We start from the raw sequence: 23,691 nt of genomic DNA, 5'->3' as shown, positions 1-23,691 counted from the left end.
ACCGGACCGCCAGGGAAGTCCCCATCTGTCCTTTTTTTATTTGCTGAAGTATTTTATAGCAAATCCGAATGTCATGTGATTTCTTCCCTACTTCAGTGTGTATCTCTAAAAAATATGGGTGTTTTCTTAATCACCATGCCATTTTATACCTAACAAAATTACAGAAATTCTCTAGCATCATCTAATACCCAGTTCACAGTCAAATTTCCCCAGTAGTCTAAACAAAATTTATTTTACAGTAGGTCTGTTTGAATCAAGATTTAATTAATCTTACATCTTATGTCTGTTCATTATGTCTCTTAAGTCTGCCTTAATCTAGAGCAGTGCCCCTCTGTCCACCTGCCACTGACTCACTCAAAGAAACTGTCAGTTCTTTGGATTGCCCAGTGAAGCGTTTTTTAAGCTTTGCATTGATGTCTTGGAAGATCATTTTGGAAGCAGTATAAAGGTTTTTGGGGGAAGAAGGAGGCAAAATTAGAAACAGCAGAGGTTCCCTTGAAGATGAAATTGTAGATGATTTTCACTTCCTGCATTTATAAATTGTCTGAATACTTTTTATGAATACGTGTTACTTTTATAATCAAATACTGCTCCTTCAGGACAGGAGGAAAAATGGTTTGCAGGAGGGAAATCAGTTTGGAACCTGTACCTTTAGTCTGAGAGGTGGTGAGGACCTGAGCCGTGAGGTGCTGGCAGGGGTGGATGGAGGGGGCTGGGGTAATGACTGCTTGGAAGGTGGGAGCGTGGGGCCGGGGGCTGGTGTGGGGTAAGTGGGAGGGCAGTGCAGGGGTGACCTGGAATTCTGGCTCGTGTTACTTACCGGATGGACAGGGGTGTATCAGTGGAGGATGGAGGTGGCAGGAAAAGGGAAGGGGTTATTTGCGTGTGACTCAGGTGTGAGTTCAGCCTGGGGCATGCTGAGCGCGACCTGCTTGTGAGGCAGGCATTGGAGACGTGCATACACGCACCTTAGGTGGGTAGTTTTGGGAGTCACCTTCACCTGGAGGGTGTCGGTGGGTGTGGGAGCGTTCGCCCGTGGGGCATGTGGAACATGAAGTACAGTTTTCACAGTGCGGGTGTTGGTAGAGGGCCTGGGAAGGAGAAGGACAAGCAGAAGAGAGCTAGGAGAGGGTCGTGTGTGCAGAGCCGGGGAGGAGAGGGTGGAAGATGGTGGCAGCCGGCCGAGTGGGCCTGTGTTAAAGAGGGGCGGTGGGACATAATGAGGGCGGGAGAGGGAGAGAGCTCTGACAGGAGGGAGGGCTGGGGTCTCTAGCAGAGGCGGGCACAGGAGAGGATGGCTGCAGGTGGGTTTTTTATTGTGGTAGAATATACATGACGTGAGACACCACTCTAACCCTTTTTAGTGTACAGCCCAGGGGCCTTAAGTGCCTTCGTATTTGGTGCAGCCATCAGCGGGCTGCAGAGAGTTTTGAGGTGGGAAGAGGCACTTGTCTGTCCTGGAACAGCCCGGTGCTCATTGGGGCCCAGCTCCTTTTCAAAAGCCAGTGTTCCTGGAAACCTCTCGTTGCTTCTCAGCTGCGTCCCTTTCTCCTTCCGGTCCCTCCAGCACTTCGCTCCTTGTCTAAGACGCTGTCCTGGTCTGGGTGCGGTTGTCACAGGTGGGTGAAGGTGCACTTCTAGGAGCCAGGTACTGGGCCACATCCAGCCTCGCCTCTTGAGGCACCGGCGTGGTCCCCGGGGCCTGGTCTAGGAGCCTCTGTAAACGTGGGTGGAGCGAATGGAAGTTTAGCTCCAGTAAGAAGCTGACTTGAGGCTTGATTGATTGGGTGGGATGGCAGACTGACAGTCAAGGCTTGGGCAGAAGCTGAGGCACTCTGCGTGTCCCTGGAGAGGTCTAATAGCATTGTGTCTGTATCTGGAAACAGTTGGGTTTTGAAGAACACCCTTGTGGGCCCCCTCCTCTCACTTTGAGCGTCCCCCAAGGTGTAATTCGGGCCACCTGCTATTCAGTTAGCGTGCTGCCGTCTTGTGTCAGGGGCCAAGGTGAAAGGGCCCCTGGTGACTGACTGCTGAAGCACCACCGCCTGAGTCTTCACAGCACCGTGTCTGCTGCAGAAGTTCTTGCTAGTTCAGGCTGCTTTGAAAAAGTGAGTTCCCTAAAGAAGGAGAGAGAACACTTGGTTCTTTGTACAGAACAAGCCCCGTCAAGAACATTGACCTTGACCTGGCAACCCACGTGTCGGGGGTAACAGAGAACTCAAGAGAGAGCCTGGAGCTCCAGCTCTCTTGCCGGCAGCGGCCTGGGAGACCTTGCATGCCATCCCACCCCATCCTCACAAAGAGCTCTGAGGGGCAGTGCTCTCTACCCCGTTTTATTACTGGGTTGCCACTTGCTCGGGCTCACCTGGCTCAATGGTTGAACGAGGATTTGAACCCAGCTTTTTCTGTTAAATCCTGTGGGAAGTTAGAAATTGGAGTACATTGCAGGGAAAGGCAGCACTGTGAGGAACTGGAGGAGGAGTATTTAGCCAGAAGAGGAGAAAAAGTGGGAGGATGTTCAAATATTTGAGTAGATCTGACCGCTTTGGTCAGAGGCAGAGTGATGGTAGCAGAAAGGGCAGACTTAGACCCTGGCTGGGTTGTAAGCCCCTTACGGTTAGAAATCCCATATCACCATCTCTGCGTTGCCGCAGCACCAGGCATGGTACGCTGGGCATATCTGCTGGGCTCTCGGGAAGCCCTTTGGTTAAACAGATGTGGACAGAGGCGGCCTCCTCCTTTCCCAAAGCCAAGTTCTGGGGTTCTTGGTCCTGACCCCTCTACCTCCTCCAGTGCTTGCCTGTAAAATGATTCGTCTCCACCTCCTACCCCATATTCATTTTCTGTTGCTGCTTTAACAAGTTACACAAACTTCACAGATTTACCATCTTCTTGTTCTTCAGTTCAGAAGTCTGAAATAGGCCTCATGGTGCTAAAGGCAAGATGTCTTCAGGGCTCTGTACCTTTCTGTGGGGAGTCCATTTCCTTGCCCTTTCCAGCTTCCTTGGGGGCACCCGTATTCCTTGGCCATGACCCTTGCCTTCCACCTTTAAAGGCAGCAACATCTGGCCAAGTCTTGCTCATGTCACCTCACTTTGACAGTGACTCTTCTGCTTCCTTCTTCCATTATTAAGCGCTGTTTGAATACATTGGGCCCATCCAGATAATCCAGGATGACGGTCACCTGATTAGCAGCCTTAACAGTTCTTTGTCATGTTAACCTAACGTATTCACAGGGATTATTAGGACTCTGCATCTTTGGGGGACAAGCTTCTTCACCCATAAAACCATACTCACAAAGCCCCTATCTTAAAATACAATTGGAGGAAATTTCCTTCTCAGGCTACCATCTCATTCCTTTCCTGGTCTTCGCAAAAATAGTCTGTGTGGTGTACACTCCCTAGTTCCTGATTGTGTGTCTACTGGAACTTATCTCCGAAAAAGTCCTGGCACCTCCCAGTTGCTGAGTCCCTTGGCCACTGCCTGCTCAGCTCTTCTGTAGTGTTTGGACTGTGGGTTTCCCACTTGAGGGCCCCTTTCCCCCAGCATCTCCTCTTTCTTCTTACTCCTGTCCTGGAAGGCTTGGTCTTCAGTCAATTTATCTTCCACTGATCATCTCATCCATTGCATGATTGAAATTCCGAGCCCAATGTTGAGGATTCCCAAATCCACAGCTCTTGCTCTGACCTTTCTGAACTCCCAGACTGAATTTCTTCGTGCCCCCTGGGTATTATATCCAGATGAAGGACCCACAGGTAGGTGTTGTGTGTACCATACGCAGCACATTTAACTTGGCTAACTTGGCTTGTTACCACTCCCCCCTCATCCACAGGAGCCCTCTTAGTCTCTCTCACCTTGGAGACCCAGGCTGGAAATCCCCACCTTCATTGGTTCCTTTATTCTCATGCCTTTACTTCCTGGTCTCTGCCACATCTCACATTTAGGCCTGTTACCTAGGTGGTCTTCGTAGTAGGGGATGCAAGAAGATTACAGGGACGCAGGAATCAAATAATGGAACTTTATTTTTATCTTAATCCTTTTACAGTCTATTTTTGTTTTAAAGTGTTTTGTTTTAAAGTACATTAGTGTATGTAATTCATCAGTAAGTATACGTGTGTTGGGGTGCATATCCCTACATTTTTTATTTTCCTGGTAACACTGTCAGATAAATTTGGTATTTCCAGTTTGTTTTAGACAAAGAACCCCTTCTTTAAGTGACCTCTTACTCATTTAAAAAATGTAAATCAAAAGCAGGGCTGTTGTGGTTGGAACGGAGCCCCACCTGTTCACTCTGATGGAGGCTTTCTCAGGCCTCTTGATGTGCATTTTGGAAACTGCTGCTTTAGGCTGTCGGTATAGTTCAGGGCTGATAAAAGTCTGTGCTTGTGTTGGCCTTTCGTGGACCTCCTCGGTAGGAGATCCCTACCATCCTCACTCCTCCACCGCATGGCACGCTGCCGTGAGCATCGTCACTCACGTAAGCAGGGAGCACATCCTAGCGGTACCATCTCTTCACACCTTCCTTCCCTGGGCAGACCTTCAGACTCAGTAGGGTCTCGGTAAATATCTGTTGAATGAATAGGCAAATAGACCCTCAATTTATGTTTAGAAGAGCAGGCTCTGTGATTTGCTCAGCATTTGGTTTTTCTTGACATTCCAAGTGTGGGCCTTAAGTCCTGGGGTTCTGTGTAGTTGCACGTGGAGTCTGCAGGCCCAGTGTCCCTTCTCCAAGGTGGCACCGCAGTGCTGACACTTCTCTGCAGCACTCTGAGGCATTGGTTTCGGTCACGGTTGCAAAGTGGCCCTCTTCAGGCCTCATTTCTTTGCTCAGTGGGTTTTGCTATAACCCGTGTCTCCTAATGTCAGCAGAACCAAGTGTTAAATATGTTGGTTAGAAGGAAGCTCTGGTGTGGTATTACTGGTTCAGTCCTGTACACCTTAAACCTAATTACATTTGCTCTGACATTATGTAAATGCAGCGTTAAATCAACCTTTCTTTCTGCAGTGGGCCAGAGTTTCAGAGGCGCTCTGTGTCCCGGCGGACGTTCTTCCCTGGAGAAGAGGATCAAAGAGTATCAGCTAGAGCTGAGGTCTTGAGAGTGCATGAGGAGAAGTGGCCTACTTTCTTTTTAATGGGTTCGCTATTCCTCACCCCTTTGAATGAGGGGTGCTCTGGCCTTTCAAACCTGTTTGGCCCAGCTGCCTGATACTTTGTAACGGGTGCTACTGGCCTCCTGGTCCAAGGAAAGGGGCCTCTGGGGCTCTCAGACGTGGACACATGTCAGTGAGCTGAAGGAAGGGGCTCTCCTTTAGAGCTGGAGTAGGTTTATTTTTGGTACATTTGTTTCAGCCTGCTTCTGAGAAGGCCAGGACCCACACTGACTAGGCACAAATTTTGCCCTAAACGGTTTATATAATCCTGGTTTACACTGGTTTGTATGACACTGTCGTTTTGGCTTTTTCTAAGTCAGGTGTTTTCCATGTCGGGTTTTACATTTCTCTGTGTCTCTCTGCCCCGCTCTTTCCCTTGGGTTTTTTTTTTTTTTCCCCCTTGGTTTTTATTGTAAGACTGACTTCTGCTGTATCCCGAAGTGGAGGCAAGACCAACTTGATTCCTTCTTGTGGTTTGTCCAGGTTGCGGATGAATACATGTTTTCTCTGGAGGAGAGTAAGAAGTCCAAGGGCCGTCGTCAGCCCTTAAGCAAGCTCCCCCGCCACCACCCGCTCGTGTTGCAGGATTGCGTCAGCGATGATGGTAAGTGTTGTTTTCACTCTTCACCACAGGAAAGCCGCTCTCACTGCATCAGGACCTCCTCCGACAGGACCTCAGGGGGCCAAGCTGAGGGCCAGGGGTGGGCCTGTGGCTTAGCTCTTCTCCCAGATACTCCATAAAGAGGGTAGGATTTCAGGTTATGGGATTTATAATCAGGTTTCATTATACGTTTGGGTGTCTTGGAATGTGCCTGATACGGGATAATTGGATGCAAGTTCTTCCCTCTTTTAGGAGGTCCAAGGCTGATTTTTCAGGATAACAGGTTCTGTAACTGATGCCAAGCCCTGTGCTGAATGTGTGGTGACAAATATAACTGAGATGTGTCCATGCCCTCAGGAAGCTCACAGGGTAATGCACTGATCTAAAGGGAGGAGATGTTAATCCAGGCAGACTGGACAGTGCCAGTAACCATGGCAAAGACAAGCAGGAAGTTATACTCAGAGGAACCAGCTTGCTGCGGCTGGCGTTACAGGGCCAGGCCAGGGTGGGATGGGCAGAGGAGGAGGAATGAGGTGGTCGTGAGCCAGAGGACTTTGCCCATGGGCGTTCCGAGCCTTGCAAGTGTTTTAAGCAGAGGGGTGATGCAGTTGGATTTGCATTAGAAAGGTTGTTCCTAGACTTCCCTGGTGGTGCAGTGGTAAAGAATCCACCTGCCAATGCAGGGGACATGGGTTCGAGCCCTGGTCTGGGAAGATCCCACATGCCGCGGAGCAGCTAAGCCCGTGCGCCACAGCTACTGAGCCTGTGCTCTAGAGCCCGCGAGCCGCAACTACTGAAGCCTGTGTGCCACAACTGCTGAAGCCTGCGTGCCACAACTACTGAAGCCTGCGTGCCACAACTACTGAAGCCTGCGTACCACAACTACTGAAGCCCGTGCACCTAGAGCCCATGCTCTGCAATAAGAGAAGCCACCGCAATGAGAAGCCCACGCACCGCAATGAAGAGTAGCCCCAGCTCACCGCAACTAGAGAAAACCCACGCACAGCAATGAAGACCCAACACAGCCAAAAATAAATAATAAATAAATAAATTAATTAAAAAAAAAGATTTTTCCTAGGGATTGCATCTTAGGAGCAGAGGGCTTTTGTCATGGCCTCTGTGAGATATGAGGGTCTGAACTAGGGCAGTGGAAGTAGGGGTGGGGGAGGATAAAGTCCACTGGATTTGGCAACCTGACGTGGAGCTGTGAGGGTGGTAGGAAGAGGAAGCCTGAGCTGAGTGCCTCCCTGGGTTCCAGCGTTGCTTGGGGTGTGTGGAGGTGGTATTTGTTATCTCTGATAAATGCGGCTGCTCGGGGAGAGGGCACAGAGGCAGGGGTTAGGAAAACTGAGGAAGAGGAGCCTGTGAAGGAGACAGAGGGGAGTAGGCAGGGATGCGGAGGAGAACTGGAGCTCAGGGAGTGGTCGCCATCAGCGCAGTGTGGCCTCCTGTGCTTCGCGGGGCCCACAGACCCCGTAAGATCCGCCAGTGACCAGGCCCCTTTTTACTGCTGCCTGATGCCCAGCCTCCTCCTACCCTGTCCTGTCCTTGCCTGCGCCCATGGAAAGCCCAGAGTCTCATCAGCCCTTCCTCTGCTCCACAAACCTCACGTTCCCTTTCTGATCTGATGTCGATGCCCATCGCTACTGTTTTCCTTGGTAGAAAGATCATGATAAGCTTGGTGGGAAAGCCTCTTCAGACCTTGTAGCCAGAAGCAGGCAGACTTCCATGCAGAGTCTTAGAAGCCCTCTGGGGTCTTCCTCCAGCCCCTGTGGGGGTCTCAGGTCCTCTGGGTCGCAGCAGCCTAGCTTCTTGATTTCTCCCCAGTGCGCTAAAGCAATGTAGACTGTGGAAAACTGGGGAGGCGGAAAAAGTTACAAAGAGGACAGCAAGATTACCCCACAGAGATGACTACTGTGAACACTTTAATGTGTTAATCTTCCTGACTGTCCTCGTCAGATGTTAAATTATGTCCACGTATGTCTTTGTATAATAACGTGAGATCATAATATACCTCCCTCAAACTTTTTATGATTAAAAAATTTCAAACGTGGAAAAGTTGAAACAGTAAGAATACTGTGTCGCTTCCAGTATTCAACAGCTGTTGCCATTTTGCCATAATCACTTGTCTCTCCCTATGCGTTGCTTATGTACGAACAAGTACATGCATATTTGCTGTGTTGTTTGAAAGTCAGCTGTAGGCGTCAAGTCACTTCACTGAAAGTGCACCGATAGGCATCTCCTAAGGAGGATTGTCTCCTATGTAAAATTCACTGTCATAGCACCTTGGAAAGTAAGCAGTAACTTCATAATGTCCTGATTCTCAGTCCATATTCATCTTTCCCTGCTCATTCTAAAAATGTGTTTTTATAGCTTTTTCCCTTTAAACCAGTATGAACCAAACTAGGGTCACACACTGCATTTGAAAGTTTCTTTAGTCTCTTTTAGTCTCACATACCCCTCTCTCCACTGAAAACATTTTTTCTCAGTTGAGGCATAACATACTCAGTGCAGTACATATGCCTTAACTGTATAGCTCAATGAAGTTTTATCTATGTAAACTGTAAAATTTTGATTCCTACAGTTCTTATTTAACATAGTGAACATTTTCATCGTTCGTTCAGTATTCACACGTAGGACGATTCTTGGCCACTTTTGGTTTTATAAGCGGAGCAGATGTCAGTGTGGTAGGTTTTCTGTTGTGATTGTGAGCAGTCCGTTTCTGTTTCTTCCCTCCTGTCTCGATCACTCTTGTTCTGGCCAGGATGCAGAAAATATCTGTGCTTGGATTTTGGCACCACGGCTCCTGGCTAGGCCTGATTGACGGGGCTTACGGGGGTTGATTTTAATTGTCTGCATCGGCCTAAATATGCTATGGTGCCCTTCACCGAGGTCACATGCAGCTGCCAGATCCCTTTGGATTAAACAGGACTGAAGGCGGAGGAGATAACTTTATTTGCAGTGAGCTTGGGTTGCAAGGAGTAAACACATAAATGGGTATCTTCCGTAGTTATGTTCCAGAGCTTTCCTTGGGCTACTCAGCGTAGGACTCCAGGGTCTCTTGGAAAGTACGCCTGTCTGGGAAGGAGTGAGAAGGTCATTGGAGGGGCTGTAGCTGTGGATTGCAGGGCTCCCCACAGCATCATCCAAGTACTGAAGGAGTCTTTTGCAGATCGCCTCTGCCCTTTGCCTTTGTCACCCATAGGATCTTGGGTTAGTCCAAACCTGGGACCAGAATCCTGGGCTGAGCTCGTTGGTTTTCCGGGCAGAGCCATAGTTGTGCAGGGCTGGTGCTGACTGACTCACGCCCCTGCTTCTTCCTCTAGATATATCAGAACAGGGGACCCCGGAGGAGGAGGCTGAGGAGACGGAGGCCTGGGCCAAGCCCCTGAGCCAGCTGTGGCAGAACCGACCTCCAAACTTTGAGGCCGAAAAGGAATTCAACGAGGCCATGGCCCAGCAGGCCCCTCATTGCGCCGTCTGCATGATCTTTCAGACTTACCATCAGGTAAGCCCACCACGTCCCCTCTGTTTACCCGGGACCAGCGCTCGGAGGAAAGCTAGGTTTAATGGTGGGGACACAGCTTGGGAAAGGCATGTTTTCCTAGTGTCTTCTGCCCCATCCACGTGTTGGAAAGGCTTCACCAGGCAGATAGCCATGCAGCAATGCGGGTGTTCCCTTGAGAATGCTTTGGGGAAGAGCTGAGGGTGTGGCTTAGGCTCTGGGGGATTCCCTGCTGCCCTTGGCACTCACACTGTTTGCTGAGGAATCTGCTCTGTTGTTATTCTAGTCAGTGATGATTCCTTCCAGGTGGTTTGTTGACCTTGCCAGTCAGTCTGGAGAGCAGGGGATTTCTTTAAATCATTCTGAATGTCAGGTGAAGAGCCAGTTCCTCCAGTGTTGTCTCTTCTTTCCTTTCCCATTGCCACCTCAGATGTTGGCAGTAGTGGAAGGGAATTTGGGAGGTGTAGGAGCAGAGGGCCTGCAGGAAGGAGGGGGATGGGAAAGCACCCTGGCTGAGCTTAGCCGTGCCCCTCCCACTCCTGGGGCATTTGATGGCTCCACCATCACGGGTCTCTTTGGGTCCAGCTCTAGGAGGCCAGGAAGGCACCCACAAATCACATGTGCCAGATGACCAGGTCAGTCTCAGCTGGGACCTACACAGGGCGGCATGTAGAGAACCAGTCCCCTGATGGTGGTTAGAGTAGCATGGCTGCCACTGAGCCTGGCAGGGCCCCAGGTTCATGTTTGCCAAAGAGTGAAACTTCAGACCAGAGTACTTTTGAGTTAGTAACTCGTTCCTTCTTTCCATTGACCAAAAGCAAACCCAAAATATCTCAATGTGCCCTTGCCTGTGAGGGAAGCAGGCAGATGGCCAGGCTGTACTGCCAGTAGATCTGCTGAGAGGGGCTCAGAGTTTCATGAATGGCATAGGCTTGGGGGGTGACATGTTTCTGGGCCCCGTCCTTGGAAAGGGGGTGATGGTGCCATCCAGCGGCAGAAGCGGCAGATTCTTGCAGTCAGGCTGTTTGCCAAGGGAAGTACATGGACATAATGTTCTTCCCAAGGGGGCCCCAAGCCAGGAGTGGCTCTCGGGGCTCCAGCCATGTGACAGTGCTGCAGCTCAGGTGACTGCTGACATGGGCCCCGAGAGGAAATCAGTGCCGGCCCACGGAAGCACCTGCTCTGCGTCCTCTCCCTGGGTGGGGCCCCCATGCCGTGCATCGCAGAGGGGAGCCGCCAAGAGCAGCCTCACCGGCCTCTCAGTGCATTTTATTACCACTTGGTTTGGGAAGATTGAAATCCCAGTTGCCTCTTACCTCGCTTCCTTTTCTCACTTGTCCCCGGGGGCCTTTGTTTGATGCTGCTGTGAGAAATCGAATTGGAGTCATTGGAGGTAACTTCAGTTAGCGGCTCTGGGATAATGGCTGTGCACCTGGGAGCCTAGCGGGTGCCCTGTCAGGAAGAGAGCAGCTTTCTGCTGACGGGGCAGGCGGAGAGCTGAGGACATGGGGCTGTTCACTGAGGTGTGCACTTGCTCCCTCCTTAGGTGGAGTTTGGAAGCCTTAGTCAGAACTGCGGCAGTGCTCCAGATTTAGCGCCCCAGAAGCAGAGGACCAAGCCACTGATTCCAGAAATGTGCTTCACCTCGACTGGGTGTAGCACAGACATCAACCTGTCCACCCCTTACCTAGAGGAGGACGGCACCAGCATCCTAGTGTCCTGCAAGAAGTGCAGCGTCCGGGTCCATGCCAGTGAGTGCCTCACTTCTTCTCTGTGTCCAGTCCCAGGGACGGGGGCGTCTGACTGGAAGTCCTGCCGCCTCTTGGCCTCCCTGCGACCTCCCAGTGACCTCCCCAGCTCCCCAGTGCAGGTTGCTTATGTGTCTGTTCTTGGAGTTTAGTGCTGATTGAGTCTGAGTTTCCTGTGACTCTGGGCTCCGTGCTTGTACTGTCTACCCTGGGCTGTCCCCTTGATTGTAGATACCAGGAGGGGATTAATCTCTGCTGCTCGCTAGGTGTTGGTAGCAGTGAATCTAGTTTCTGACTTTTTGAGACTGTGGGCCTTACTGTATGGCTGACCCGTGGGGGCCTTGATGCTAGAATTCAGGGGTTTCTGTAAGATTTGGTTGTAGCTTTGGGAAGTAGTGTCTGGAAAAGAGTTGCAGGTCTACCTTCTGACTCTGGCCTCTGGGTTTAATTTGCTCACCTCGGTGTCCCTGTTAGGTTGCTACGGGGTGCCCCCTGCAAAGGCTTCTGAAGACTGGATGTGTTCTCGGTGTTCGGCCAATGCCCTGGAAGAGGTGAGTGCTTCCATGCTGTTGCTGTCTCCCTGTGAGACAAGTTCGCTCACGATCGGACTGTTTCACGCGGACTCTATGTCCCAGGGATCTGTGCAGTGCCTGGTACACAGTGATGTCGGTGAGCATTGTCGGAGTAAATCCCCACGACAATGAGAGTGTTTGCTGCCCACCTGTGGCAGGGCACGATGGAGTCTGGAAGCTGTGTTTGCTTCATCGTGTCAGGACCAAGTAGAGGTTTTCCTGTGGATGGACCATAACCTCCTGTAAAGAATTGAGCCATCTGGTTGGAGCATCAAAATGGACTCAGATGGTTCACTTGGTAGCTTTCCCTTTACTCCTCCCCTCTCTCTGGAACCTGGCAGTACCCACACAGGAGGCAGTCAGAGCCCTGTAATGCCCCAGCTTGAGCAGGGCATCACCCATGACTTTGCTTACAGTTGTCGTTAACAGTACCAGCGAAGACGGTTATGTTAAGTCAGGAGAATAATTGGCGCGCTTCAGCCCCGAGTGGCCTCCCTGTCTTCCTGCAGGGGAGTCCTGGTTACAAGGTCTGTGCAGGCGAGGCCCCGCATGCTGTGGGCTGCTTTCTCACGTGGACGCTACCATGGCCCGCAGGAAGTGGCGGGGAGAGCAGATGGGATGTTAATGACTCGGTGGTGACCACTCTTCCTCCCCGTCTTCTTGGCAGGACTGCTGCTTGTGCTCATTACGAGGAGGAGCCCTGCAGAGAGCCAATGACGACAGGTGAGTTCTCTGGGCTCTGAAACCGAGTGCAGGCACGCCGCCAGGGCGGTGGCCGTCATCGGTATGACTGACGAGGACTTGGGAAGCACACTGTTTGGGGCCGAAATAGCATCTCCAAGACTAATTTTAAGGATGGGAAGCCGAGCAGTCCCAGAACTTTCCAACCCGAGCTTCCCCTCTGAGGCAGCCTTGTAAGTAACATCCTCCTTTTGGAAGAGCTAAGATGGACTCACGAGGGTACGAAGACCCTGTGAAGGTGATGTGGGGGCTTCGTGGAGGAAGTGAGGACAGTTACTTTGTTACAGCTGGGGCTGGTACAGAGGTGGCCACGGCTGTGAGCTAGTGAGCCCTTCCTGCAGGCGGACTCCCTGGCTGTTGGGAATGAGGGCAGCTGTCCTTAAGAAGGACAGTGGGACGTTGAGGAGGGCCCAGCCATGACTACCCACTACTCAGTCGATTCTACAGAGGGTTCTGGGTACTCAGCCCAGAGCTGGGCTTCTTGGCCGTCTGGCAGCTCGCTTTCACTGAGCTGAATTTTTGTGCTTGGTCATGCATGGCTCAGTGGTTCAGAGGTAGAAATAAATGTAAGGTGAATGAGGTTTTCGCCCCGAAGACCGGCTGCTTAGGGGAGAGTACTCCCAGGTCGATGGGGAACCAGCAGTGAAGACCCTGCTTCCAGCTAAAATCCTGTAGGAACTTGAAGCACACATACCGCCCGGCATCCTGCCTCACAGGAATCCCCTTCATGCTGTTCCAGATAGATGGCTGCTCTGCTTGCTGCTTCCACTCCTCTAAAGGCACTTGCTGCGGTGACTTGAGGTCACTGTGTTCCTCAGAATTGCAAGATAGTGCTGTTAAAGTTCTTCCTTTTTTGCAATGGAAAGGGCTCTGCTTGCACCTCCCACCTTTACCTCATGATCCTTGGTCTGCCCTCCAGGGCCATGCAAAACAAATCTGTTCCCACTCACACACTGCAGGTGGCTTCCACGCAGCCCCAACGCTGTCTGTTGTAGGTTTTCACGTGGCTTGATCCTGAGAGTTTTCACCGTCTTAGTTAATCTCATCTTGGTGCGTGTCAGTTTCCCCAAATGGTCAGAACTTACTTTAATAATTCTCTAAGAAAAAAAAAAAAAGTAATTCTCTAAGGGTGTCCGTTGAACAGACCTCTCAGAGTAAGTGGGGCTAGGGCCAGACCTTAGCGAGTGAGTCTGAGGTGGAGGAAGGGAGAGGTCACTTCGGCCCCGGGAGAGGTCTGGCCAAAGGCCTGGATGGGGAGGGCTGGGATTACCGGTACATTGGGGCGCAGCTGGAGATATTCTGAGGAAGTGCCCAGGTCCTCTGGTAAAAGAGGTGTGTATGGGGCTCTCTAATTTATTCTCACTCCCTGGAACCTGCCACACGCAATTAGCTGTGGCTCTGTTCCTGTTGCAACAGGCGGTGAGTGAGTGTGTCAGAAGTGTGACCCTGCGTTGACCCGGGACGTTGTGGTGGGGACCTTCTTCCGCTTCCTCAGCGTGGAGACGCTTCTGGTCTTAACCTCACTGGGTCCCAGGAACTTGCTGGGAAGTCCAGTGGTCACGCTGGGTAAGGGAGGAAACGCTATAGACAGGCCCATGTTAGAAGAGAAGGCCACAGGGCCTTGGAGCTGCAGGGGGACTGAGGTGGCCTTTGCCTTTTGACAGGTGGGTCCATGTCTCGTGTGCGGTGGCGATTCTGGAAGCGAGATTTGTCAACATTGCAGAAAGAAGTCCAGTGGATGTGAGCAAAATTCCCCTGCCCCGCTTCAAACTGGTAAGCAGAAAGAGATGGGCTTGTGACCCTACATCCCTTCCCTGTTTCCGAGTCTCTGGATAGAGGGGAACATAACGTTTAGGAGGGCATCGCCTGGTTGGCCCAGTGGCCATCCTTTACCCCTCAGTTTCGTTCATGGTTTACGATTCTCCCCCTCTGGTTAAAACTACTTAGTGAGGATGCCTGTGACTGGACACGAGATTAACAGAGGGTGCGTGTACCCTCGTGTTTTGGGAAGGGGGTGGGCTCTTGCTCATAGGACTGTGCATTTGGGTGCGGGTACAGTAGAGGAGGCCATCCTAGTTCCCAGAATCATTGGCCTGCTTCTCCTGTGTTGTAGAAATGTGTCTTCTGTAAGAAACGGAGGAAAAGAACTGCTGGCTGCTGTGTGCAGTGTTCTCATGGCCGTTGCCCAACTGCCTTCCACGTGAGCTGTGCTCAGGCTGCAGGAGTGATGATGCAGCCAGATGACTGGCCTTTTGTTGTCTTTATTACCTGCTTTCGGCACAAGATCCCTAATTTGGAGGTGAGGAGGGTTTCCGGGATCATTTTCTCTGCAGGCTCTCCATTTATTGTGTCAGCAAGTATCTCCTCAAGCGCTGTGCTTCTTGGAGACTGCTAATGAGTGTGGGGTTAGGAGATGGCCCCTGTGCATCCTCTGCCTCCTGCTTTGTGCTTCCTAATCCAGTGGAACCAACTGCTTGTGGTTGATTCCTTGTTTGCCTCTCCTCCTGGATAAACTCCTTGAGGGTCCATGTCTTGTTAATCTGGGTGTCCCTATACTTAACACAGTGTCAGGGACATCGCAGAAGCTCTGTAAGTGTTGTGAACTGATGGGAAGAAGAGTTAACCATTAACCCCCATACAGTAGTGATTTTTGCACTTCTCTGAACGGTGAAGCTTAAATGGGTCTTAAACAATAAGAAGGAATTGTGAGCAGGAGTGCAGTCAAGTCTTCAGAAACAGAATGAGCGAGTCTCAGAAGAAGGAACGTGTGAGACTGGCTCTGGGAACGTGGCAGGGGATGGTACTGGAAAGGCAGGCAGTGCCAGAGGATTAAGGCCCTGGGCTGCCACACTTAGGGGTTTGATGTCTCTTCCACTAGGTAAGGGGAACTTTTCCAATATTATGATTTTGAGCTATATGTTTTTTTAACAGTTACTCTGGTGGTGGTTTGCAGAAAAGATTGAAGGAATAAGAATTTGAGGCCGGGAGACCAGTTAGCCTAGGCAAGAAGTGAGGTCTGAAACGGGAACACAGAGGGAGAGCTTTAGGGTCACAGCCAGCGCTGGGATCCTACAGTGGGTAGAACTGACGGGGTTTGTTGGCTGCCATGGGGAGCGGAGGAAGAAAGAGGAAGGGATGAGGGAGTGTGAATTCAAGATGACTCAGGCCACTCCCTTAAAGGTGGAAGGGATGCTAATACGGTATTAACTGCGATCAGGAACTGAGATGGGGCAGGGCTGTTTTGCAGAGGAAAGTGGGGGAGATAAAAATGAGGGAAAGACCTGTAGACTTTGAGGTCGCTGGAACATTCTGATTGAGGTACCAGGAGGCAGCTAGATTAGCTGGATTAAGATTTGGATATTATCAGCCTTTAACAGCATAATTAAACCTAATTCCCGTTAGAAACTGGACTCTGGAGATTCCTAGTATAAGGAGCAGATGGTGGAGCAGGAAGCAGCGAAAGCAGCTGAGAAGCAGAGAGACGTGGAGAGGAGAGCCCCGCAGCCAGCAGAGGCTGAGGAGGGCCACGTGCTGTCGGGAAGACAGGGCTGGTGGCGTGGTCACTGTGCACCCCAAACCGGGGGTTCCATGGGTAGTCAGGTCAGAAGCCAGAGTGCCATCAGTGAATTACAGTCCAATGGAGGAGACGCCGATGAAGGCTTGTCAACAGTGTGGTGAAAACAATCATAAAAGGAAGGACACAGTAGAGCACCAGCCCAGAGGACAAGCTGTCCTCCACCATGGAAGGGGCCTCGTTGGCTGACTGGATTCCCCTTTTTCATTAAAGATGTTCTACTGAGCACAGGAGGTGGGCGGAGGTGGGTTAGGAGCCTAGGAAGAGGGAAGAATAGTCGATACGGGAATGAGGAATAAAAGCTTGAGGTACCGTTGAGTCCTGGCTGTGGGAAGGAGATAGGAGCTTTGTGTTGGAACAGGGTAGTGATTTGGTGATGGTCATTAGCCCCCCATGCCCTCACATTGGCAGATGTAGATGGCTGGTGCTGTGAGGAATCGGGGTACTGTTGAGTATTTCTTCCACTGATTCATTCTTCACATACTTACTGGGCATCTGCTACATGTCAGGCACAGTTTTAGGTGCTCGGAACATGCTGGTGAACAAGACAACAGTGCCTGCCCTCCTGCTGCATTTAGTGTAGTTGAAAGACACGTAGAAACAAGTAAATGTACAACGTATCGAACGGGGAGAAGTGCCGGCATAAGAGTAAAGCTGGATGCGGGAATGGAGGAGGAGAGGTAGTAAGGTTGTCCATAAGTGGACACTTGGATGTGAGGGAGCCAATGTGCAGATAACTGAGGAAGAGCCTTTCAGGTAGAGGGAACAGAGGCACAAAGACCCTGAGGTGGGAACACTCTTGGCACGCGTGCTCAGAGGACAGAAAGGAGTCCAGCATGGCTGGAGCACAGAGCTTGGGCAGCTTGGGGAGGGGCGGTTGGACACAAGACCACCAGATGCTCTGTGATTTCATTTGCATCAAGGACAAGTTCAGAATGAGAAGAAGGGTGATGTGAGGGCCCCAGAGATGGCAGAGCTGTGGAGCTGTGTATAGTATGCAGCTGAGGACATCCAGGGAACCTTAGTCTTTGTGCCCTGGCCCTGAGGGTAGAGCTGGTGCTAAGATCTGTGTGGAGCATTGTGTGGGGACCCTGGGCCTCAGATCACCTGTTGAGCGTCCACTTTGATGTATGTCTAAACTATGTGAATTAGTAGGTGCTGTTTGGTCAGCTCCTCGAAACAGTAGGGAAGTCACAAGAGTCTGTTTTGGGAGTTTGTGGTGAGACAGGATGGTAAAGGACCAGCTGTGGACTGGGAATGAGGGAGGAGCTATATTTATGGGGAAAATGTGACACTAGGTTCTTCCGTGTCCTGGCTGGGGTGTGGACATCTGGAAAGGCCTGTTTCAGCTCCCATCTCCTGCTCCTTTTTACTTTTCCTGTCTCACGCTTATCTTTCCCTGGTAAAGAAGAGGCCCCTGATCTTGGTCCCCGTTTGCTAGGCCTGTCAGCTCAATGTGGGCATAACCCAAGCCTCTGTTTCTTCCAGCGTGCCAAGGGGGCCTTGCAGAGCATCACTGCGGGCCAGAAGGTCATTAGCAAGCACAAGAATGGGCGCTTCTACCAGTGTGAGGTGGTAAGGCTCACCACGGAGACCTTCTATGAAGTCAACTTTGACGACGGCTCCTTCAGCGACAATCTCTATCCCGAGGACATAGTGGTAATGTCTGCAAGGAGCTTCATGGGCATTTTGGGGTGGGGGAGTTTCTTGGTCTGACTGGCAGACTGGCTGTGGGCCTGCCTGCCTTTTCTGTCCAGGCCCATGGTCCCATCATTCGGCCCCCAAACAGAAAGAAGTGTTTGTACTGGTCTTTCTGTACAAAGAATATCGTGTGCCGCTAGGGTACCCTGCTTCCTCTAGAAGCTTGTAGGAACTGGCGTTTTTTGCAGTTCTTTGAAACATACTTGTATTTTAGTCTAAACTACCTTTGAAGGAGTTCTGGTGCAGTGGAAGAAGAGCCCAGGCTTTGGGATCAGACCAGTGTGCCAGTACCAGCGTCATTGCTTAGTAGCTGTGTGATTTTGGGAGAAGTAGCCAATTACCTCTTTTCTGCCATATGCCCTCTTAGTAGATTTATGGGATTTGCTTTTGGTTCTTTACAGTTGATGCCTTTGGGGGCTGAATAGAAACTGCTTGGAGATATCCCTGGCCTGCTTGTGTTATCAATACCTGAGACACTGGGGGCCCTGCCTGGACTCAATCCTAGGTTTCCTGGCTCTGGACTCAGCACTCAGTTCAGGTTTCCCCTGTCCATCGTTCGTCCGTCCGTCCGTCCTCATCCCACCCACTACCCCCACCCCCACCTTTCATGTTAGACCGAGCACCAGCCTAGTGGAATGAAGCCACTTCTTCCTTAAACAACAGGTATTTCCCACATCTCTACCACGTTAGCAACTTAGTTGCTAAAAGTACATTCATTAGTTGTGAGGCAGACTTCCATGTAGTGAAGATGCTATCAGTAGTGTTTGTGGCAGTAGACTAGCTATGCTTTATTAAGCTCTTCCAGTTTGCCAGACACTAGGCTAAGTACTTTACTCGGGTATCTCGGTCACTTCTCATACGAACTCTGAGAAGTAGGTGGTATCTCTAACTTAGAGAACACTGATCTCAGGACTCTTCTAGAAGTTACTGAGGACCCCAAAAGAGCTTGTATTTTTGTGGGTTATGTCTATCAATATTTGCTCATTAGAAATGAAAACTGAGGTGAATTGATTTGAAATAATCCATTTTTTAAAACGAAAAATTATTTTAAGTAAAACAAAAAATATTAGAAGAGTGCCACTCTTCTACAATTGTGCAAACCTTTTTTACATCACATCTTCAGTTCGTTGCAATATATTGTTTTGGTTAAAGTATGTGAAGAAAGCTCGGTCTCACACAGATATGCGATTGAAAAAGTGAGGAGTAAAATTTAAGTAGCCTTTCAGATGACTGTGGTTATTCTACTTTGATACTACACCAGACCTCAACGAGTGGTAGTTTCTTAAAAGTTAGCTGCAGTGTAGACTCTGAAGGCAGCTTGGTGAGCATACCCTCTTACATTAACATTCTTTGGTCTGTCATACACTGAGAATGGCTCTTTCACTCATGCGTGATTTTGTACCATCATCCATATTGGTGCAATGGGCTATGTAGATCTTCCAGATGTTGTTAAATTTTATTAGACAATTCCAAAAAAATCATTTTCATTTGTAGCACTAAGCTCAGAAAAATCTTTAAATTTTAGGGAGCTTCAAGCTCATGGACACAACTTCTCTGAAATTGTAATTTGTGCTTGAAAGCTTAGGTTTTATCATTGGCAGTATACTGTCAGTCCGTTTTCCTCGAAGTGACAGGCTCACTTCATTCATTTTCAAGAAGATGTCTGCCATTACCCAAGTCTGAATAACCACGGTTTGTCTGTCAGTCATGTTTTTCAAATAAAGCTGGTGTCTCATGAAAAAAGCAGTTACTTCTTACAACTCAAACAGTTACAGCATGCTTTTCCTCAAGACAACCATCATGCTTCAGCGTGTAGCAGAAGTGTCTTTTGAGTACTTAACGCATGTACTCAAAGACTGAGGTTTCACACAAAAATTTTTTCTGCTTCATCAAGGGACGTTGTTATATGAAACCAGGTTTTTTCCGTTTGCTCCTAAATCATGAGTACACAGTGGTTAAGAACGCAGTAACAAGTAGTAGAGCTTAGGGCCATTGCGTCAATTTGTGCTGAAGCACCAGCAGTTGCACCCGTGTTAGGTGTTACACCATCGCTGGAAACGTCTGCGCAGCGAAAGAGGCTAATGTTTTAATATTATTGTGAAAACCATCGTGCTCTCACTAACCCCCGCTCAGGAACCCCCGCTAAGGTCTGCAGACCATACTTGGAGAACTGCTATTGTAGTAAAACTTAATATCTGAGAACTTAAGGGATTTATCACAGATCACGTATTTGGCTAATTAATACTTCCACTTCAGATTCTTTTGGGGGCAGTACTTTCTACTTAGTTGTTGAATTCATACACGATATAGTTACTGAGTACCTGTCAATAATGAGTTGGCAATACAGTATAGAGCCATTTCTATTCAGTAAGTGAATTGGCGTGTAGAACCTTCCTAACTCTTGTCATGTAGTGGAATTGGTAAGAGCAGTTGGAATATCACAGCATTTTAGACTCTCTGCCCTGCTTCCGCTCCAACGTGTACTTTTTTGGGCCATGTCCGCAAGGACCTTCTCCCAGGTCTACCCATCAGACCTTTTATTCAGCTGCCATGACCATGTTCATACACTGACCTCCCACTATATACCAAGCCCTCTGCTGGGAATGCAGCAAGGACTCCACCCATCCTTAGGGTTCCCCTGTCTGCAGGGAGTAAAAGTCCTAAAGTTTTTTGCCAGGTCCCATGGTAGGTGGTCTTTTATTACCTTTCCTTCAAAAAAAAGGTTAAGAACCCTTTTCTTTCCTTTTTTAAAAAACTTTGTTTTTATTTATTTATTTATTTTTGGCTGTTTTGGGTCTTCGTTGCTGCACGCGGGCTTTCTCTAGTTGCGGCGAGCGGGGGCTACTCTTCGTTGTGGTGCCAGGCTTCTCATTGCGGTGGCTTCTCTTGTTGCGGAGCACGGACTCTAGGCGCGTGGGCTTCAGTAGTTGTGGCATGCAAGCTCAGTAGTTGTGGCTCGCGGGCTCTAGAGCGCAGGCTCAGTAGCTGTGGCGCACGGGCTTAGTTGCTCCACGGCATGTGGGATCTTCCCGGACCAGGGCTTGAACCTGTGTCCCCTGCATTGGCAGGCGGATTCTTGACCACTGTGCCACCAGGGAGGTCCTAAGAACCCTTTTCTTAAATAGTTGAGTAAAGTTTGAGTATTTCTTCCTGGCAGAGCCCTGTCCCCCTGTCCCTTAGAGAGACAGTCGAAGGAACATGAGAAGGACTCTTGATCATGGCACATGTCCTTTACATTTATTAAGTTTATTATGGCTGCTTTTTTCTGTCACTTAGAAGCAGCAGCAGCCAGCAGAGATAATGGGGTGGACTTGGACTTAGCACATCTCTCAGGTGGACCTTCCTTTCACCCTTCTTCCTTAATGTTCCCTCAGAGTCAGGACTGTCTCCAGTTGGGTCCTCCTGCTGAAGGGGAAGTAGTCCAAGTGAGATGGACAGACGGCCAAGTCTATGGAGCCAAGTTTGTGGCCTCTCACCCCATCCAGATGTACCAGGTAACCAAAGGCTTTTGTTGGGGATGGGGGAGGGGGCCTGATTAATTCAGTGTTTCCTCTTGAGCAAGAGGAAGTCTTTGCTCTTGGGAGAGCTAAGGCAGTGGTCCCCAACCTTTTTGGCACCAGGGACACCGGTTTCGTGGAAGACAGTTTTCCATGGACGGGGGTGGGCGTGGTTCACGCGGTAACGCGAGCGGTGGGGAGCAGTGGGGAGCGGTGGGGAGCGACGGATGAAGCTTTGCTCGCTCGCCCACCGCTCACCTCCTGCTGTGCGGCCCGGTTCCTAACAGGCCGTGGACTGGCACCAGTCTGCGGCCCGGGGCTTGGGGACCGCTGAGCCAAGGGATCAGTGACAACCCTTTTCAGAGCTAGGGGCTGCCCTGTGTCCAGTCTGCCAGGTATGGCTTCAAACATGGCAGGCCTTACTTCAGTGTTCTAAACCCTTCCTGTGACTGCAGGAAATTGCCACTGTGCGTGATGGACCAGGGAGAGAGTCAGGGATATCTTAGCTAAAGGCCTTTGTTTCCTTGGTAGGTGGAGTTTGAGGATGGCTCACAGCTTGTGGTTAAGAGAGATGACGTGTACACGCTGGATGAAGAGCTTCCCAAGAGAGTCAAGTCTAGACTGGTGAGTGTGTACTTTCTGTGTGCCCTTGGTTCCCATCTGGGAGGGAGGGAACAAAGCAAGGATGTGTCCCTTTGTTTTTTTCTTCGGGGTGGTTGGCCATAAAGTGCTCATTTGGCTTGCCTATTCCTCTGTAGTCAGTAGCCTCAGACATGCGCTTCAATGAGATTTTCACGGAGAAAGAGGTTAAGCAGGAAAAGAAACGGCAACGAGTTATCAACTCAAGATACCGGGAAGATTACATTGAGCCTGCACTATACCGGGCCATCATGGAGTAGGTGCTTCCAGCGGCCAGGAGAGTCCCAGCTGCCAAGGCGAAAGCACTCTGGGGTTCCACAGCACAGCAGACACTTGGAACTCTGAAGTCTCTAAAAGTGAACTGTAAGATGAAAAGGAATGAAATAACCGACCCCATCATCTTCTCACCCCACCCTCATCGCATTCCACTGTAATGAAACAATAAGCCGTACTTGGACATGTGGCAGCAGCCGCTGATCTCCCAGCTGATGGGCTGAGCACTGGAACGCTGTGGCTGCATGGGCCCCAGTCTGTAATGGGGTCGATGTGCTGGCTGGGCTGGTTGCCCTGTTCCTGGCCTTGGACTTAGCTTCCTAATGATCACCTGCACCAACTAGGCAGAGGTGCTGGTGCTTGCCCTCTCCCCCTTTTTGTATTTATGTGTGTGTGTGTGTGTGTGTGGTGTGTGTGTGTGTGCGTGCGTGTGTGCGCGCACGTGTGTGCGTATGTATGTTTGGTCTGGACCAGCTTCTGCCAGCCCCTGGCCTTTACTTTCTTCCTTGCCTATCCAGGGCAACAAAAATGTGAAATTCTGCCCTCAGCTGAACTGAGTAAGGGCCCCTGGGGGTTGGCTGGAGATGGCTGTGGCATCCGTTTGTCTCTGGAACTGCCTCAAGAGAGTGCTGGCAAAGCTGCAGTGATGAGATGCTAAGGAGTTAACGCCACCTCTTTGCCTTCTCTTGAAGGAGAAGATAGGGGTAACCTGGGTGTGTGCCCATATCACTCTAGGCACAGAGCCCCTGTGGACAGTATTAAAGGGTGTGGGTGGGGAATACTCTGAAGGGGGATCTAATGATGGAAGCAGGCAGAGCCTGGCGGATGAGTCTGTCAACAGAAAATTGCAATCATGCAGGGGCTGGGAGGGTTAAGATGAACTGGGGCCGCTGGAGGCCAGGGGGTGGGTTTAGATATGCCCCCTGGTCTGGGGGTGGGAGGGAGCTGATTTGGGAGCGGGGTGGGACTGGAGGGCAACACTGAAGGGGTTAAACAGGTTTTTGCTCCTTATGAATTTGTTTGCCTGGGCCCAGGGTTGGAGGGATTCACACTTATACCGTATGTATACAAGAATCAGATTTATAATACTTCCCCTTTTTTTGTTACGTATGAACGCTATAAACCAAATTATTTTGAAAACCGGTGCATCACCTTGTCCTTAGCAATAAAACGTGTTGAGCAGAGGATTGGCTGTGTCTGCCCCAAGGAGCCTGAGTGGCCCAGGGTCAGGCCGGGAGTGTATCTAGAGTCATAGGCTCTGGAGCAGGGCCATGCATTTTAAGAAGACTCAGTAAGGCAGGATCTAGGAAGCCCTCCTAAAGAGATGGGCTCCTTGTCAAGTTCTGGTCCTGTGGCTCTGTATGGTGGGACCTGGGAAGTAGAGGCACCTCTGGCCGTGAGTACCTCCTTTTGCTTCTCTGGCCCTAGAGAGGGGAAGGAAGAGGTGATAGATGAAGGACCAGACCACTTCCACAACTTGTAAAACTGAGTTTGATCTCTCTCATCTTGACCCCACTTGTTAACTTCATCGAGCAGGTGTAAGTTTATGCCAGTGTCCGTTCCATAAAAATTGTAGAACCAGCTTGAAAGAAGGCAGTACATTTTAGGTGCTTGAAAAGCAAGGGATTGACAACCCCTGCCCCCCACCCTGTGCGTGCTTCCCTTAGGTCCTGAAGCTGTTCTGAGTTG

At 50.2% G+C, this 23,691-nt stretch overlaps 1 protein-coding gene across 3 annotated transcripts in view; it reads left to right on the top strand.

Moving 5' to 3' along the window:
- The window catches only part of KDM4A (lysine demethylase 4A), a 42,501-nt gene extending 19,315 nt beyond the window's left edge, over positions 1–23,186 (top strand). For 2 of the 3 annotated variants that reach the window (XM_029228969.1, XM_029228971.1), the window contains 11 exons: positions 5,635–5,755; positions 9,079–9,260; positions 10,804–11,008; positions 11,480–11,556; positions 12,245–12,300; positions 13,983–14,091; positions 14,432–14,617; positions 17,381–17,551; positions 20,968–21,087; positions 21,622–21,714; positions 21,849–23,186. In XM_029228969.1, coding sequence (XP_029084802.1) covers positions 5,635–5,755; positions 9,079–9,260; positions 10,804–11,008; positions 11,480–11,556; positions 12,245–12,300; positions 13,983–14,091; positions 14,432–14,617; positions 17,381–17,551; positions 20,968–21,087; positions 21,622–21,714; positions 21,849–21,989 — 1,461 coding nt within the window. In that variant the 3' untranslated portion in view covers positions 21,990–23,186. The remainder of the gene's footprint in view (positions 1–5,634; positions 5,756–9,078; positions 9,261–10,803; positions 11,009–11,479; positions 11,557–12,244; positions 12,301–13,982; positions 14,092–14,431; positions 14,618–17,380; positions 17,552–20,967; positions 21,088–21,621; positions 21,715–21,848) is intronic. The other variant, XM_029228970.1, reaches the window with a different exon arrangement.
- Positions 23,187–23,691: the final 505 nt, after the last annotated feature.

The sequence above is a fragment of the Monodon monoceros genome, unplaced genomic scaffold (assembly GCF_005190385.1).
Source record: "Monodon monoceros isolate NGI ecotype Baffin Bay Population unplaced genomic scaffold, NGI_Narwhal_1 Super_Scaffold_18, whole genome shotgun sequence".
NCBI classification, from domain to species: domain Eukaryota; kingdom Metazoa; phylum Chordata; class Mammalia; order Artiodactyla; family Monodontidae; genus Monodon; species Monodon monoceros.
This window is presented reverse-complemented; position numbering and strand designations above follow the sequence as displayed.